General features: G+C 32.9%; 4 protein-coding genes and 1 long non-coding RNA gene across 8 annotated transcripts; 2 read left to right on the top strand and 3 right to left on the bottom strand.

Moving 5' to 3' along the window:
• Positions 1–14: 14 nt before the first annotated feature.
• Lnpk (zinc-ribbon metal-binding protein lunapark) lies at positions 15–5,254 on the bottom strand. 4 transcript variants are annotated; one of them, XM_072896999.1, is made up of 9 exons: positions 5,115–5,254; positions 3,061–3,102; positions 2,804–2,991; positions 2,531–2,717; positions 2,333–2,344; positions 1,914–2,142; positions 1,622–1,783; positions 1,339–1,518; positions 15–1,057 (listed from the first exon to the last, which is right to left on the bottom strand). In XM_072896999.1, the coding sequence occupies exons 3-9, from the start codon at positions 2,893–2,895 to the stop codon at positions 951–953; spliced, it is 969 nt and encodes a 322-aa protein (XP_072753100.1). In that variant the 5' UTR covers positions 2,896–2,991; positions 3,061–3,102; positions 5,115–5,254; the 3' UTR covers positions 15–950. The 4 variants fall into 4 exon arrangements, with proteins under 4 accessions (XP_072753100.1, XP_072753097.1, XP_072753099.1 ...); XM_072896996.1 differs by lacking the exon at positions 5,115–5,254 and adding an exon at positions 4,142–4,565; XM_072896998.1 differs by lacking the exon at positions 5,115–5,254 and adding an exon at positions 3,722–4,059.
• On the top strand, positions 5,124–6,514 carry Wuho (tRNA (guanine-N(7)-)-methyltransferase non-catalytic subunit wuho). The gene has a single exon (XM_072896995.1). It carries the CDS (start codon positions 5,124–5,126, stop codon positions 6,285–6,287), a length of 1,164 nt encoding a protein of 387 aa, XP_072753096.1. The 3' UTR covers positions 6,288–6,514.
• Positions 6,515–6,609: 95 nt separating this feature from the next.
• Rpt4 (Regulatory particle triple-A ATPase 4) lies at positions 6,610–8,779 on the bottom strand. Its single transcript, XM_072896994.1, has 7 exons — positions 8,620–8,779; positions 8,193–8,272; positions 8,073–8,112; positions 7,726–7,862; positions 7,269–7,641; positions 6,904–7,167; positions 6,610–6,816 (listed from the first exon to the last, which is right to left on the bottom strand). Exons 1-7 carry the CDS (start codon positions 8,714–8,716, stop codon positions 6,626–6,628), a joined length of 1,182 nt encoding a protein of 393 aa, XP_072753095.1. The 5' UTR covers positions 8,717–8,779; the 3' UTR covers positions 6,610–6,625.
• An 87-nt stretch (positions 8,780–8,866) lies between these two features.
• On the top strand, positions 8,867–14,984 carry Synj (synaptojanin). The gene is made up of 7 exons (XM_072896929.1): positions 8,867–9,170; positions 9,321–9,675; positions 9,814–9,978; positions 10,206–11,257; positions 11,363–11,946; positions 12,114–12,288; positions 12,374–14,984. Exons 1-7 carry the CDS (start codon positions 9,044–9,046, stop codon positions 13,396–13,398), a joined length of 3,483 nt encoding a protein of 1,160 aa, XP_072753030.1. The 5' UTR covers positions 8,867–9,043; the 3' UTR covers positions 13,399–14,984.
• LOC140668212 (uncharacterized) lies at positions 14,005–16,673 on the bottom strand. The gene is made up of 3 exons (XR_012047135.1): positions 16,536–16,673; positions 16,267–16,446; positions 14,005–15,978 (listed from the first exon to the last, which is right to left on the bottom strand). It is a non-coding gene; the product is annotated as an uncharacterized lncRNA (long non-coding RNA).
• Positions 16,674–17,264: the final 591 nt, after the last annotated feature.

Below are 17,264 nucleotides of genomic sequence, written 5' to 3'. Positions count from 1 at the left end.
ACAAAATATTTCGATTCTGTCTAAATTTATATTATACTAACTACTTTTTAAATCACTTAAATATCTTTTATGTATATAAATTTACATCAAAATTCTATATATTTTAAATGATACTCAATAATTTATGATACTCATCATTAAATGATACTCATAAATACTCTCATAATAACAGTATACAACTCCTTGCTAGAAAGCAAAAAGATACAATATAATAAGAAGCAATTACATTTGTAACTTATGGCTCACTAGCTATGTTAAGTTTAAATTCATATAATCATGAATTTCATTAATCTATCTATAATCACAGTAGACTGTAATCACCAGTATAATATAATGAAATAGAATTCAGATTCCACTAAAAATGGATTATCATGATAATATGTTTAATCTAGTAACTATGTGTGTGAAATATAATTTTTCATTCAAAAAGACATTGCTATTATGAAATGCATTTTTTTTTGTTTTTATGTTTCCCCAAAAACATAATGCAACTACATAACAACATTTATGCGTTTCATATAGTAGCCTTGTACATATTTAAAAACTATTCAAATTAAAAACTAGTCAAATACATTAGAATATACCATTTTTTTTTCTTCTTAATAAGGCAATGCATCTTATTATTACATATATATATATATATATATATATATATAAAGCAAAACTTAAAAGATTACTTGTTTTTTTCTTTTTTTTTTTGAGAAAAAAAATTGCGATCTATAATAAATAATCTGCACAGAAAATAGACAGTCTTATAAAAAATATATTATTAATTGATGTGCAACATGAACTTTTTTGCATTCATAATATTGAAGTATTTTGCCGCTTTTTTTCTCTTATTTATACTCTTCTCTTTCTTTATTAAATTTTAAACTTACTTGAAACTCTGAGTTACAAATCATTTTCATCTTCAGACTAATTATTCAGTTACAAAAATTATGAGTACTGCATCACGTCTCTACTTTATCAGATTCGTTTTCATTTAATAATTCTTTAGATTCTGATTCTGGCATATCAGATGTTTCACCTGGTTTTTCAACTACTTCAATATCCGAATCTACAAAATAAAAAGAAGCAAATATTATACTTATATTTATTTATATTGTATTTATACTGAGATCTATATACTATGTACATTATTTTGTTAGCATTACTATTTTACAGCAAATAAAATAAAATGGAATTATTCGAATACATATAGGAATATCATTAAAAAATTAGTGTAAGACTCTGATAAACTTTAAATACTAATTTTAAATTTTGCAGGCTCATAAAAGTTAAGATAATAGTGTGTATTCAGGCTCTTATTAATCCACAAAATTAATAAAAATACTATACCTGTATCTGATTGTGTGCGTGTTTCCAATTCAGCAACTTCAATTGGTTCTTCTTCTGAATTTTGAGCAGTGGCTTCGGATGTATTCGAAGTTGCAACAGAACTATCAAATTCTAATTTTGGAGCAAAAGGTTTTTGTTTTCTTGCAGGATTCCAAAAACCACAATAGCAACATCTGAATGCTGCAAAAATATTTGTAATTTTTTAATAATATACTTTTCATTAAAATATATATTTTGAGAGAAAAATTTCCATTCTTTTAAAAAGAAAAAACATTTTACTAACCAAAATATTCAAACTCTTCTTTCAAAGCCATTCCATTATGGGACTCACATTGTCGACAAACTAAAGCATAGCGATTTGAAGGACCATCACCTACTAAGTAATCCACCAAACGATCAATCACAGTTCTTTGTTGTGGCAGCACAGGTCGTGGTAATGGTGATCCTAAGGCATATGTGCAATTATTAATTATTTCTATATAGTTACTGAATTCATATGAAACATATCTTAAAACACATATGAGTAATTAATAACATAAGTTTTATGAATAATTACATATTACATATTTACTTACGAAAACCTATTGAGGCAGGATTAATTATTCCAGCACTAGTTGGAAAAGAAGGCCGATTAATTGATCTAATGTTAGAGCTCATTAAACCAGGGGTAGTTACAGCAACTTGCTCAATCTGAGCTGATATGGGTCTTCTTCTTAATTCTGTAGCTCCAGGAAGAGGAGATCTTACAGCCTGTGGCATAGGACGCCGAGGTATTTCAGCCGGCGTTGACAACATATGAGTAAACTAAAATTAGAATCATTAATTTTGTATCTTTCATACATATATATCATACATACATTATTATATATATTCACACATAAATATAGTATATATTTTTTTTAGAGTAAAAAATGTTTTTTGCTATTGTCATCTTGTTGCACTCTTAACTTCTCAGACATTTTATGCTGATATATAAGTTTTGACAAATACAAACCTTTGGAGTTAACTGTAAAGAAAGAAAGATAAAAGATAAGTATAAAATTATATTCCTATATGCAAGAAAAGAATTCAAAACAAGATGAAAATGTAAATTTTATAATTTTTTAAGAATTTTACTTATTATTTAGTATTATTATTATTATTTAAATGATTATAAAGATAACAATAATATAATAACAATAAGTCTACTCACAGGTGTCATGTTTAATTCATCTGGTGCAAATTTTAATAATATTTCCTTTGCTTTTTTATACGTTTCTGTTTCTGTCACTTCATTTAATACTTTCTTTTTTTCTGATACAATCGTTGATAATTTTTCTCGATTATGAGTAATTTTACGATTATAGTACGAAGAAACCATTTTCTTTGTTAAAAGTATTCTAAAAAAAGACAATAATTGATATATTCTCTCTATAATCTATATTAAGTAAAAATATATATCTTATAACTAGACCTAACAACTTACAAAATTGGGAAAAATAGTAATGGTATTATATAAAACAGCTGATCGTATAATGAAGCTGGAAAGAAGCAAAAATAAAAAACCAGTGCTATCATGATATATAAAAAAACTCCATAAATGATGATGGTTCCGACTATTTTCTTCTGTCTCTGTTCTGTAATCTGTCCATACTGTTGGATCTCTTTGATTTGCTATAAAAAAATATATATATATTACATGATGCTATTTTATAATATTACACAGTATAAGATAATACTTACTTTATCAAGATCCTCTAAAATTTCAATTGTTGTCTTCTTTTTCTGAAAATTATAAATTATAAAATTTTATTTCATACAGTGTTACAATTAATTATATATACTTATTATATAAAAATATACACTTATTATATAAAAATATATCTCTGTAGAATGTTCAGCAAATTGTGGTACAATTATCAAAGGAATTTTTTTGTAAAAGAAAGTACATAAATATGTAAAAGAAATTTTTTTACAGTGCATTTTTAATAAAAAATTAAACTGAAATATAATCTGTATAAGTAAAAATTACAATTGATAATATCAGAACTAGTGACTTGTGCAATTCAAAATACATGTGATAATTTATTTTAATAATTTATCTTATGACAATGTCATTGTCTACAAAATTACAATTACATTTATATTTTTAAGTATCTTTAACAGAAATTACCTTTTAATTGTAATTAATAAAACAAAATAAGTAAAAATAAGAATAGCAATTCAATATTTAATAAATATATTACAATCATCTAATTTTCAATGTATACATCATATCATTCATACATCCATAATTTCTTTTGTGACATATTTAAATCAGGGCAAAGTTCGTCGTTGAATGTTAATGTCTAGTTTTCACAATCTAACTGTAGAATAAATTTAACAATCAATTTTGTTTACTCACGAAAAATGGCGGTAACCAAGAACTTATGTCATACGATGAAACTTCAAAGAATTTAAGATTTACAGATTTTTTTAAACAAAAAAAATATATATATATATATTTATTTATTTATATATAAACAAGCGTCGTTTTTCGTTCGCAGTTACGTTTAAATAAACTCTTGTTTCGCATCAAATTTAACACAGCCTTTACAACTTTGAGTGTGTCGTCATCCGGCATAAACGGATGCTATAAATAGCCATAAATGACATTTAAAAATATTACTCAGCGATCGTTCAAGACGGTTACATTCGAAAAGTTAAGCTGCCCAGGATGTTAGGTGCCCTTGCGTGGCGTACACATTTGTTATGATACTAACCTCAAAGGTCACGAAATGTCAAGAGAGAGAGAAATCTTTAGGATTCTGGGCTACGTACTCACCCGAAATCTCGACAGTATTATTCCCATATTAAATGATATTACAGCAAAGACGGGCAAAGGTATCCACAGAGACGTCGATCGCACACGCGTCGCTTCGCGCCGAATCCGTCATAAAAAGAATTCCTCCAATATCGTTTTAAAATAGCCCTCGTTCTCTGCCTCGTCGAGCCGGCTGTTCCGCTCGATTACGCTCCAAATTTAAATCCCGTCGCGCGTTTTATTCCGATATTTATAGCTCGGATCGCTATGAAATCATCCGGCGCGTAGTCACCCGATTAACAATCGCTATTATATTCGGCGCGAAAAAACAAGGTACGAGAAGCACGATATTCTGGCGTATCTGTCACCTGCCCATTTACGTTTGTAAGTCCTGAGACTACTGACTCGGTACTGACTACAGACAGACGCATGACGCATTCGATCGCGCTCCGCTCAGTTTTGTTCTCGGGGCCGCTTTTTCTCGCGCATGCGCTATACTGGCTCCTCTCCGTTTCGCGAATTCGTATGCATCTCATACATATATATATATATATATATATATCGTCCTACTACCACCACATATAAAGGCGAATGTTTTTAATTATGATAGTGGTGTTAAAGCGAGATAGACATTTCTAAATGTAGTACTCTGTCCTCTTCTCAAAACAGCGCATCACAATAAAATAAATTATATCATAAATACTGTGTTACTGATTCGTTTTTCTGATATACAATTTATGAGTATAGCACGGACACGAACCGTGTAGCGATTTGACCGACAGTATTATTGACATTTTTTGGGTATATGATGTGTTTCCTAAAAATAAGTGTAATGGCGCTACTTGTACATACACACGTCAAACACATGGCCAAGAAAAACACATGGCCTTTTTTAGACTTTTCAAAGTTACTCGATCAGATAATAATTTAAAAAAAAAATTCATTTGTTATTGTACATAACGTTATTTTGAAAGTGAAAGTTTTTTTTACATACGTGTCAGGTATGAGTTTTTCTGTGTATAACTCATACGTAGCTTTGTGTAATAACGAACGCGTGATAATACACAATATTGACAATAACACCGAAAATGTGATAGTCTTGCCTGGTCTGGAAGCAGACAGAAAAATAGACGTGCACAACAATATGGATATCGAGACTTATCATATGATAACATCCGTGACGTTTTCGGAAGATGGAAGATACTTTGCAGCATGCACAAATCGCAAACAGTTATGCCTGTATGAGACAAGGAACTTGAGGCTTCTGTCTAATCGAACGCTCGCCAGGGCCGCGAGCAAAGTGAGATTCTCTCCCAACAACGATGTCGTAGTTGCTGATAAGGCTGGAGACACTTATTTGTTTTCCACCAGCTCGCCAATGGAAACTGGAGCTTTGATCTTGGGCCATTTGTCGATGCTGCTCGATGTACTCATTACAGAGGATATGAAATGTATCCTGACAACTGACAGAGACGAAAAGATCAGAGTTTCCATGTACCCGAATTGTTACAACATTATGTCTTACTGCTTAGGCCACACAAAATTTGTGACAAATATCTCAGAATTACCTCATAAGAAAAATATCTTAATATCGTGCGGCGGTGATGGAGTTTTTAAATTATGGGATTATAAACGTGGAACTGAATTGATGTCTGTAAACTTTTGCGATAAAGTACCAAAATATGACATTGAGAAATTTAATCGTGATCTTCACGATTATCATTATGACGAATCTGTAGATATATTGCCTGTTAAGCATTTGAGAGTATCTTATCTTAGTAAAATGGAATCTTTAGTTATAATAAGTTTTTATAGTAGTAAAGTACTATTAGGTTATAACATTATTAATAACAATGAAACACAGTTTGAAGCAAATTATTTGGAATCCATAACTATTGAAGCTGAACCTATAGAATGTCTTTTACACAAACAAGATTTGTGGATATTAACAGATGTAGGATTACAAGTTTATAAATTTGAAAATAATAGATTTGTAAATCATAATGCTCTGTATCACACAATTAAACATCTTAATAAGTCCTGGGAAACTCTGAAAAATACTATTGTTAAACAAAATTTGTTCCCAATTTTATATAAAAGAAAATATGACAATGTACAAGAATATTTAGAAAGGAAGAAAGTTCGGCTTGCCAGTAATATAGAATAGATTATAATGTCATCATTACAAATATTATAAATACGTGTTTAATATTTTAGAAATATTATTTTATAAAATATACAAACACATTGCAATGATTAAAACCAGAAATAAAGGATTTATTTTTACAATGATTTTAGATTGTGTACTAGTATTATTATTTGCATTATACAAAATTCGCCATTGTTAATAGTGGGTAAACTTTCACAGAAATATAATTTTATCCGGAAAGAGAGAAATAATATAGTAAAAAGTAATAATAAATAATCCAACTTGGATCATATTGAAATTAATAGACATCTAATGTCATTTTTGAGAGATAAAATAGTAAATTGATTTATATTTAATTATACAGGCTTATAATCTAATTTGGATTCGAGTTTCTTATTGTCAGAAACCTTTCTGACTGCTTTCATAAAATCTTCCTGTATTACATACTCTCTTTCTAATCGTATTGCAAACAGTCCAGCCTCTGTGCATACATTTCTCAAGTCGGCACCATTGAATCCATCTGATAGTTTGACCACTGCCTCGTAATCTATATATTTGTAAATAACAGATATTTATGTATTGAATATTGCAAAATATGTAAAATTGTAAAACTTGTAACCGATAACTTTCTTACCGATTTCACCATGTTTGGCAATTGGCAAGGCATGTATCTTTAAAATCTCCAGACGAGCTTGTTCATTAGGTAATGGTATCTCAATTTTTCTATCCAATCTTCCTGGTCGCAATAACGCGGGATCTAAGGTATCGGGTCTATTTGTAGCCATTATCATTTTAACTTGACCCAAGGAATCGAAACCATCCATTTGATTCAATAATTCCATTAAAGTTCTCTGGATTTCTCGATCTGCACTTGTTCCTTCCGAAAATCTACGGCCACCTATATGTATGCAAAAACAAATATTAATATCTATGCACATAAGATTCTCTCTCAATTTGAATATTTCTTTGTGTATTGCAAGTTTAACATATACTACTCACCAATGGCATCAATTTCATCCATAAATATAATACAAGGCTGATGATCACGAGCGTAATTAAACATCTCTCTAATTAATCTAGCAGATTCTCCGATATATTTATCAACAATAGCACTTGAAACAACTTTCAAAAAATTTGCATCCAATTGACTAGCAACGGCTCTTGCTAATAATGTTTTTCCAGTACCAGGAGGACCATACAACAAGCATCCTTTGGGTGGAGTAATGCCAACTCTTTGAAAAAGCTCAGGATTTAATAATGGCAATTCAATGACTTCACGTAATTCACGTATTTGTTCGCTCAAGCCACCAATTGCAGAATATGTCACATCACCGGGGTCTTCGTGAGACATATTGTAAACTAAAGGATCAACCTAAGGAAAATAGTAAACATAATAAAAAAATTAATTCAGATAAAGAAAATAACTTTTTTATTTGTGAATTAAAAAAATTTTTACCTCACGTGGTAAATAGCGCATGATTGTAAGAGTTGTCATATCTAAAGCAACTCTAGTTCCAGATTTTAATTTATTTTTATCCAATTGACGCCGACATCCAACAACGTAACGTGGACCATTTGTAGCTTTTACAATGACTAAAAATTAATTTTATTATCACTTCATATAATTTGTTTTAGCTGTAGATTTAGTTTTATAAAATATATCTGTTCATAATATTAAATATAATTTTTGTTTCTACTCGATATAAATAAGATATTATTGCAATAAAGCTTTTAAAACAATCATTAGCGTTAAATGTGTAATCAAAATACATATTCTTACTTATACATAAGTTGATTACTTACATTTTTCTTCCGTAAGTTGTTTTAATACTTCCCCAACAATCTACAAAATTAAAAATTCATGAAATAGAATAAGGAAATAATGAATTATTAAATCTTCATAATAAAGGAAGATAATAATACCTGCCCAACACTTTGCAATGCCTTTAAATCATTTTCGGACTTGTCATATTGCTTTGTTAAATCTTTAAGATGTTCTCTCACTAGAAAAATATAAATTATAATATTTTATAATCATTCTTTGTATAAATTCCTAAACTATATAACGTAATAAGAAAGTATATATTGACAAAAAAAAAGAATGTATTTAACAATTTAAAATCCAATATATATAAATATATCATTAAATACATCCTTTTTATCGATGCCAATATTTTAATATATTTGTTTATCATATTGTATAATACATACTTGTACATAATTGTATATATAAATACATGAAAAGCTCAATGTGATAAGAAAAGGAAATGAGGTTATAAGCCTCGAATACTTTGCAAATATGTATACAAAACACATATAAAATTCATGATATCAACGAGAGTATATTTACTTTCTTTGAGACGTGATTCGACTTCCTTATGTTCTAAAAGCTTTTTTCTATAATCTTGAAGAGCTTTTTCTCTTACAGAATCCATGGCGACCGACATCTTTACTTATTTTTGCTGTCTAACTGTCATCGAGAAAACTGTCAAAGATAGGACACAGGACACAGAATGGAAAGAAAGAGAAACTTCGCTGCATCGTCCAAGAGGGCGCAAGCATCGAATAAATTGTTCAAGCTACGGAGTTGGTTGACCATCTTTGACGATATATTATCGATGGTGGACAGCGGAAATTCTCAGTCGCCGCGGTCAGCGGACAGTCTGTTACGTCAGTTTGTCATTCGTTTGGTTGCAGCGCGTCGTATGACAGTTCGAACTGTCACATTATTGTAGAGTTGTTGCCGCGCGACAAAAGGATATCACCGCGCAACAATGGCGATGGGCAAAGGTTTTCGCGTCTACGAGAAGCTAGACTCCCCCAAGCCGCACTCGGTCATACTCGAACAACGGAATCGTAAGGAGACGCTGCTTTTCGAATCGCAAGCGGTTGCAGTTCTCTGTGAGTATAAACGCGGGGATAATCCGCGCGAATGCCACACCGTTTGTGCCATTCTGTTTACTTGCACTGTTTCCTAGTTTCAGCAGCAATTAACAAAATACACATATAGTTAAAAATTCAATAATTATCTTAATGTAACATTTGTTACAGCCGCTGAAGAACATGAATTCCTCAAGCCAAAGTATACAAAATTGTTGGATGCGTATGGATGCCTGGGTGTCCTGCAGCTAAACGCAGGAGAGAATACATTGTTGTATCTTGTACTGGTTACGGGATGTTTCTCCGTGGGAAAAATAGGAGAGTCGGAGGTCTTTCGAATAACACAATCAAGTTTTGTACCACTGTTCTACAGTCAGGGGACAGAGGATCGTGTGTCCGAAGTCAGAAAGGTTCTGAATTCTGGAACATTTTATTTCTCCTGGTCCGCTGGACAGGACTCACTTGATATCACCTTAAGTGCTCAAAGAAGATGCAAGTCAACAACTACAGATAATAGGTTCTTCTGGTTAGTATATTTTTTCAATCACTCTATGCTGATTTTTTTAAATAAAAATTTTTCATAATTTAGGTGTGGTTTTTTATACTATTATACAAAAGAGACAACTAAACTAAACTAAAATTTAATTTTTTAAATTATTTATAGGAATCGGATGTTACATATTCATCTATTAAGATACGGCGTAAATACAAGTCAGTGGTTATTGAAAGCAATGTGTGGTAGTGTGGAGATTAGGACTGTCTATGTTGGACACAGACAAGCTCGAGCAGTGCTTATGTCTAGATTAAGTTGCGAGCGTGCTGGAACTAGGTAAGATTATCTTTTTTACATTTAAAAATGTAGAATGATGTATTTATCTTCATATTTTATTAATGTCATGAAATATCTATGCTTGATAAGCTATATCTCGCGAGATAAACATATGGCTAATACATAATCGCACGCACACTTTGCAAATGATATAAAACAAAATATTTCACGTTACTGAATTATTTGTTTGTTGCTAAAATCGTATAAAAATTATCTTCTGTTTGTAGATTCAATGTTAGAGGAACTAATGACGATGGACACGTGGCGAATTTTGTGGAGACAGAGCAAGTGATCTACATAGACAACGAAGTAACGTCTTTTGTCCAGACGAGGGGTTCGGTTCCGCTGTTTTGGGAACAGCCTGGTATACAAGTCGGTTCTCACAAAGTGAAAATTTCACGCGGCTTTGAGACTTCTGCGCCCGCTTTCGACAGGCATTTAAAAATGATTAAAACACGATACGGCCATCAAGTAATCGTCAATCTCCTTGGCTCTAGTCTAATTGGCAGCAAGGAAGGAGAGGCGATGTTGAGTCAGTTGTTTCAAACCCATCATAATATGTCAGAGCACAAGGATGTGCCACACATCTTATTCGATTATCATCAAGAATGCCGCGGTGGAAATATGAAAAATCTCTCGAAGCTGAAAGCAAAGGTGGAAAAATACTTGGAATCGTTCTCCATGTTCTATGCAGCTGGCAATACTGTGATTCTCGAGCAAACCGGCACTATCAGGACTAACTGTCTAGATTGCTTAGATAGAACAAATTGCGTGCAAACATTCTTCGCGCTTGAGATGCTGGGTAAGCAGATGAGTCTGTTAAAACTAATGGAAAAGCAGCAGATGGTGTCGAGATTCGAAGAGGTATTTCGCCAGATGTGGATCAACAACGGCAATGAGGTCAGCAAAATATACGCGGGCACTGGTGCTATCCAAGGCAGTTCTAAGTTGATGGACGGCGCGAGATCGGCAGCTAGAACGATACAGAATAATTTATTAGATTCCAATAAGCAGGAAGCGATTGATATCTTATTATTAGGTTCGACGTTAAACACAGAACTGGCTGATAGAGCACGTTTGTTGTTACCTTCCAACATGTTACATGCCGCGCCAAATCTCCTGCGAGAGATATGCAAGCGCTATAACGAGTATGTAGTTACAATGAATCTCAGGGTTAGCGTCGGTACTTACAACGTTAATGGAGGAAAACACTTTAGAAGTGTGGTTTACAAGGACGTATCTCTGTCTGATTGGTTATTCGATGGGCCACGTAAATCATGTAAGTATTGTATTTTGCTGTGAATCATTGGAAAGTATAAGAAAGAACATGATATTATAAAGATTCTTTTTTTAGAATTAAACATCTAATAATTTCTTTCTTTAGCCTTGGTGACCTTGGAGCAAGACAATACGGACAATGATGTTCCTGTAGACATATTCGCGATTGGATTCGAGGAGATTGTCGATCTGAACGCTAGCAATATCATGGCCGCCAGTTCGGACAACGCGAAAGCTTGGGCCGACGAACTGCAAAAGGTCCTATGCAAGGACACAGAATACGTTCTCGTGACATATCAGCAATTAGTCGGCGTTTGCCTGTATCTGTTTATACGACCAGTGCATGCGCCGTATCTACGAGACGTGGCGGTGGATTGCGTGAAAACAGGATTGGGAGGCGCAACCGGAAACAAGGGCGCCGCAGCGATCAGATGCGTGCTCTATTCCACATCCTTCTGCTTTGTATGCGCACACTTCGCTGCCGGCCAGTCACAAGTGAACGAACGTAACGCTGATTATGCCGAGATCACGAGAAAGATAACATTTCCCATGGGCAGAACTCTGAATACACACGATTATGTGTTTTGGTGCGGTGATTTTAACTACAGAGTCGACATGGATAAGGATGAGATGAAGGAAATGATTAAGCGGAACGAATTTGATCAGATACTACAATACGACCAATTAAGGGTACTATACCATTTTAAGTTATAATTAAAAAAAAAGTTTACTTTTTTCATTTACTAATATCAAAGTCATGTAGCAATAAACGAAAAGTTTTTTTTATCAATTCAATATTTAATATTTAAAGATTTAGTTTCTAATAATATATACTTTATGAGATTTATAATTTTAAGGTTCAACAAGAGCAGGGTAATGTTTTCAAGAATTTCTTGGAAGGACCTATCACTTTCGATCCTACATATAAATACGATTTGTTCTCGGATGATTATGACACTAGTGAGAAGTGTCGTCAACCCGCATGGACGGATAGAGTTCTCTGGAAACGTAGGAAACAAGTACCTGATATGGGTTAGTTTTTCTCTATGACTACTACATCCGTTTATATTTAATATAATCAAATATATAATTGTATTTATCAATTACGCTGCTTTAGATTCGCCTACAGATTGGAATCCGGGAAAGCTAGTTTATTATGGCAGAGCAGAATTGAAACAGAGCGATCATCGTCCGGTACTTGCGACGATCGACATAGAAGTACATTGTGTCGATCCCGAGAAACGTGAACGCGTGTTCAAGGAGGTGATACAAGATTTGGGCCCGCCCGATGGCACGATAATAGTCAAGGCGGTGGAAGATGTCGAAGACATGGATAGCGTGTTCGACAACAATCTTATGTTCGCTCTGATACAAGATTTGTCTCATATTGGCGAGGCAATTTTGGTCCGTTACGTCGGTGAGACCATCTGGGTGACGTTCAGAGATGGCCAGTGCGCCCTGGCTGCAGCGAAGAAGGGTATGACGCAAGTATGCGGTCAGACGTTGAAGCTGTCACTGAAATCGCCTGACTGGGTGCAACTGATCGAGAAAGAGATTGAGATCTGCAGTAACACTACAGTGGCGCAGTTCACGGCGAATTCGCCGTTAAGAAGTCCCATGCAACGATTGGAACAATTAGAAATAGCCGAACGATCATGTCCTTCTCCCAGTAGAGGTAGTCCCAACGGCGCGATGCCACCTCCGAGACCGGCACCACCTGGACGACCATCTCAACCACCGAAGAGTCCTGCTCATGAGCGAAAAGGACCGCGTGCGGGCGTCTTTAGTGTAGTTCCCAATCAATTCCAGCTTCCCATGACGCAACCGGTCGCAGACAAGGCAACAGATGATCAACAAGATGAGAGATTGTCGCCCGACTCAGCCATTTACGAAGAAATACTGGATGCATCGCCCAGCTATCCCGTACCAAACCGGCCACCGCCACCGTTACCGCGTATGGATGGATCTCAGGAGCCATCGAACAGATCCTTGCCTAGCTCGATACCTCCTCCTTTGCCGCACAGGCAAGCTCCGCCGCCTCCGCAGCATCCACCACCGAGTCTACCTCCGCCAAATGTTCCGCCACCCGTTCCAGCAAGAACGACCGGCGGGCCACCTATTCCGGCCAGAAATCCTCAATAAGAAAGAGACGTAAGATTCTTGACAGGAAGAATCGGTACATTTATTTAACATTATTGTAATGCACGTGATTATTTATGTAGTTAATAACGACGAGTCGACATATTTGACGAGTTCTTGCTTCCAAACTGAGTTCCAGATTCGCGATAGATAGGATAGTTAGAAATCTGTGATTATTCTAAGAATGGAATCGTCAAATCGAAATTATTTTCGATCTCTGATATCATGAGCATAATTAATTGTAGATTTGTATCCATAGGGGCTGTTCATAAGCTTGCCAAATCTATATTCCGCATTTTTCTTGTTAGTAATAATATACAAATTAATCTTGTTGAGCCCCATTTTATTTGGTGAAGCAGGAAGTTGTGTTTTCACTCCGAATGTTTAAATAGTGCAAATAGCTATCGTTTCAAAGATCCAATTAAGATTTATGGTTGTTGATGTGACAGAGATTTAATATGTATGTTCGTAACTCGCGTTTTGAAAGCGTTATCAAATTGAATATATCAGGAAGTTAATGATTCATCAAGTTTAAATGGTAAGATACTTGCAGTAATAATGTTATAGTTGTCGCTGCTTGTGTATCATATGCTAATATAATTTAAAATGTAATTCTTGATGTTAATACTGCTTCTATAAAGTTTTAGGAGTTTCTTTGCAGAGTATCTTAATAGTCTAAGTGTACCAAAAAACTCCAAGGAGCTTAATTTTACAAATGATTATATGTAGCACGACAGAAGGAACAGGATAGACTCGAACGCAGCAGTATTTTCACAAGTGTAAAATATGTATTTCTGATAATCCACCTGTATGTGCCCTTTTTGCACAGAGGAGCTAGAGTTCGATTATCTTAATGGCGGCTAATTTAGATTATAATCTAAGGTCCTCTCTTATGTTTAATTTTATTTATCTCTCTCCTAATTTTAAAGTTCCTATATTTTGCATTCCATGAACATTTCTAAGGCGTCCGTCCCGATGGGTCCAACATTCCCACCTATCTATCTCATTTATTTTCTTAAATTTTCTCGTTATTTTCCAAAAGACATAGTATCATGTTTTTATTATGTATATTATATAAATGTTCTATCATTTTGACTGTCGTGTTACACATAATGCACAACGAATGCAAATGCGAATTAAACAGAAAAAAAGAACAGAAGTTATTTACAGTAATCATAACTCACAGGAAAATACGTATTACGTGACAGTCAAAATGTTAATTATTATATATATATAAATTGTATATATTAACTATTTATACTATTGATTTAATTTCAATTATTTTTAGCTTATTTACATAAAGGTGGCTCTAATAGCGGGAAAATGGACGTATACATATGTGTAAAAAAATTTATGTAACAAAAATGGTATAGTGATGTATGTAGAGAAAATTGTTTCTCACATACACTTACCTATAATATAAATTTTGTCTTACAGCACCTCAGCAACACGCATTCCTTTCACATTTGCGTGCATAGTTGATGCGTTTTATTAGTTAGATCAATCCTCACTTAATACACAAGATGTAAAACATTGAACATGTATATATGTATTGAATAATCTACAAATAATAAAGAGATCAGATTTGGGATGGAAGAAAACCTTCAATCTTAAAAAAATGTTATTGATCTGAACTGTATAAAGAAATTTGATTTGAACTTGTCTTGCACTAATACTAATATTGACATTTCGATTCGATAAATTCGAAGAATGAGAATGATCTCAGTTTTATTACCTATTAATAAGAAGCAATTAGATTTATAACTTATGGGTCACTAGCTATATGTTAAGATTAAATTCATATAATCATGAATTTCATTAATCTATCTATAATCATAGTGGACTGTAATCACCAGTATAATATAATGAAATAGAATTTAGATTCCACTAAAAACGAATGATCATGATAATATGTTTAATCTATAGTAACTATATGTGTGTGAAATATAATTTTTCATTCAAAAAGACATTGCTGTTACAAAATGCATTTTTTTTTATGTTTTTATATTTTCCAAAAACAATACAACTACATAACAAAATTTATGCGTTCATATAGTAGCCTTGTATTTAAAAACTATTTAAATTAAAAACTAGTCAAATACGTTAGAATATACCAATTTCTTTCTTTTTCTTAATAAGGCAATGCACCTCATTATTACATGTGCATATTATACATATAAGCATTATTATATAAAGCAAAACTTAAAAGATTACTTGTTTTTTTTCCTTTTTTTTAAGGCGGGGGGAAATTGCGATCTATAATAAATAATTTGCACAAAAAATAGTCTTATAAAAAAAATATATTTAATTGATGTGCAATATGAACTTCTTTGCATTCATAATATGCAAGTATTTTGCTGCTTTTTTTCTCCTATTTATACTCCCTTCTCTTTCTTTATTAAATTTTAAACTTACTTGAAACTCTGAGTTACAACTTCAGACTAATTATTCAGTTACAAAAATTATGAGTACTGCATCACGTCTCTACTTTATCAGATTCGTTTTAATTTAATAATTCTTTAGATTCTGATTCTGGCATATCAGATATTTCACCTGATTTTTCAACTACTTCAATATCCGAATCTACAAAATAAAAAGAAGCAAATATTATATTTATATTAATTTTTTTTTTTTTTACATTGTATTTATACTGATATCTATATACATTATTTTGTTAGCATTACTATTTTACAGCAAATAAAATAAAATGGAATTATTCGAATACATATAGGAATAATATCATTAGAAAATTAGTGTAAGACTCTCATAAACTTTAAATACTAATTTTAAATTTTGCAGGCTCATAAAAGCTAGGATAATAGTGTGCATTCAGAATCTTATTAATCCACAAAATTAATAAAAATACTATACCTGTATCTGATTGTGTGCGTGTTTCCAATTTAGCAACTTCAATTGGTTCTTCTTCTGCATTTTGAGCAGTGGCTTCGGATGTATTCAAAGTTGCAACAGAACTATCAAACTCTAATTTTGGAGCAAAAGGTTTTTGTTTTCTTGCAGGATTCCAAAAACCACAATAGCAACATCTGAATGCTGCAAAAATATATGTAATTTTTTAATATAATATACTTTTCATTAAAATATAAACTCTTCTTTCAAAGCCATTCCATTATGAGACTCACATTGCCGACAAATTGAAGCATAATAATTTGAAGGATCATCACCTACTACTAGTAATCCACTAAACGATCAATCACAGTTCTTTGTTGTGGCAGCACAGATCGTGATAAGGCATATATGCTGAGTACTTAGTAAGATAAGTTTTACAAATAATTGTGTGCGATTCTAGCGCACTGAGTTGTGTGTCTGCTCTCTGTACCAAAGATCCCGGGTTCAAATCCGGCTAGAAATATCGAATTCGTTCGATTTTATTTGATCGCCACCTTTCGGAAGGCAGTGGCAATCCACCGAGAATATCTTGCCACTAACTCCCTCAATCTAGGCCGTTCAGAACCGGCATTGAACTGTCGGTCTCCCTTTATAGCTGCAGGTAAAACGCGCTAACTGGAAAAGGAGGCTGATTAAATTTCAGAAAATAATAATAGTTTCATCGTACTATAATCGTAAAATTACTCGTAATCGAAAAAAATTATCAACGATTGTATCAGAAAAAAAGAAAGTATTAAATGAAGTGACTGAAACAGAAATATATAAAAAAGCAAAGGAGATTCTACTACAATTTGCATCAGACTCTAATGTCTCGTGTTTCTGGAGAATTAAGAAGAAAGATCGATATTAGCTCAGAATGCGCAAGTTAGTGTAACTATAGTAGTCTTCGCTAATATGGGTCTTCTTAATTCTCCAGAAAAACCCGACATTTAATGCTTTCTATTTTTCTGATACAATCGTAG

The sequence above is a fragment of the Anoplolepis gracilipes genome, chromosome 7 (assembly GCF_047496725.1).
Source record: "Anoplolepis gracilipes chromosome 7, ASM4749672v1, whole genome shotgun sequence".
Taxonomy (NCBI): Eukaryota; Metazoa; Arthropoda; class Insecta; order Hymenoptera; family Formicidae; genus Anoplolepis; species Anoplolepis gracilipes.
Note: the sequence above shows the minus strand (reverse complement) of the source record. Positions and strands in the feature narration are given on the sequence as shown.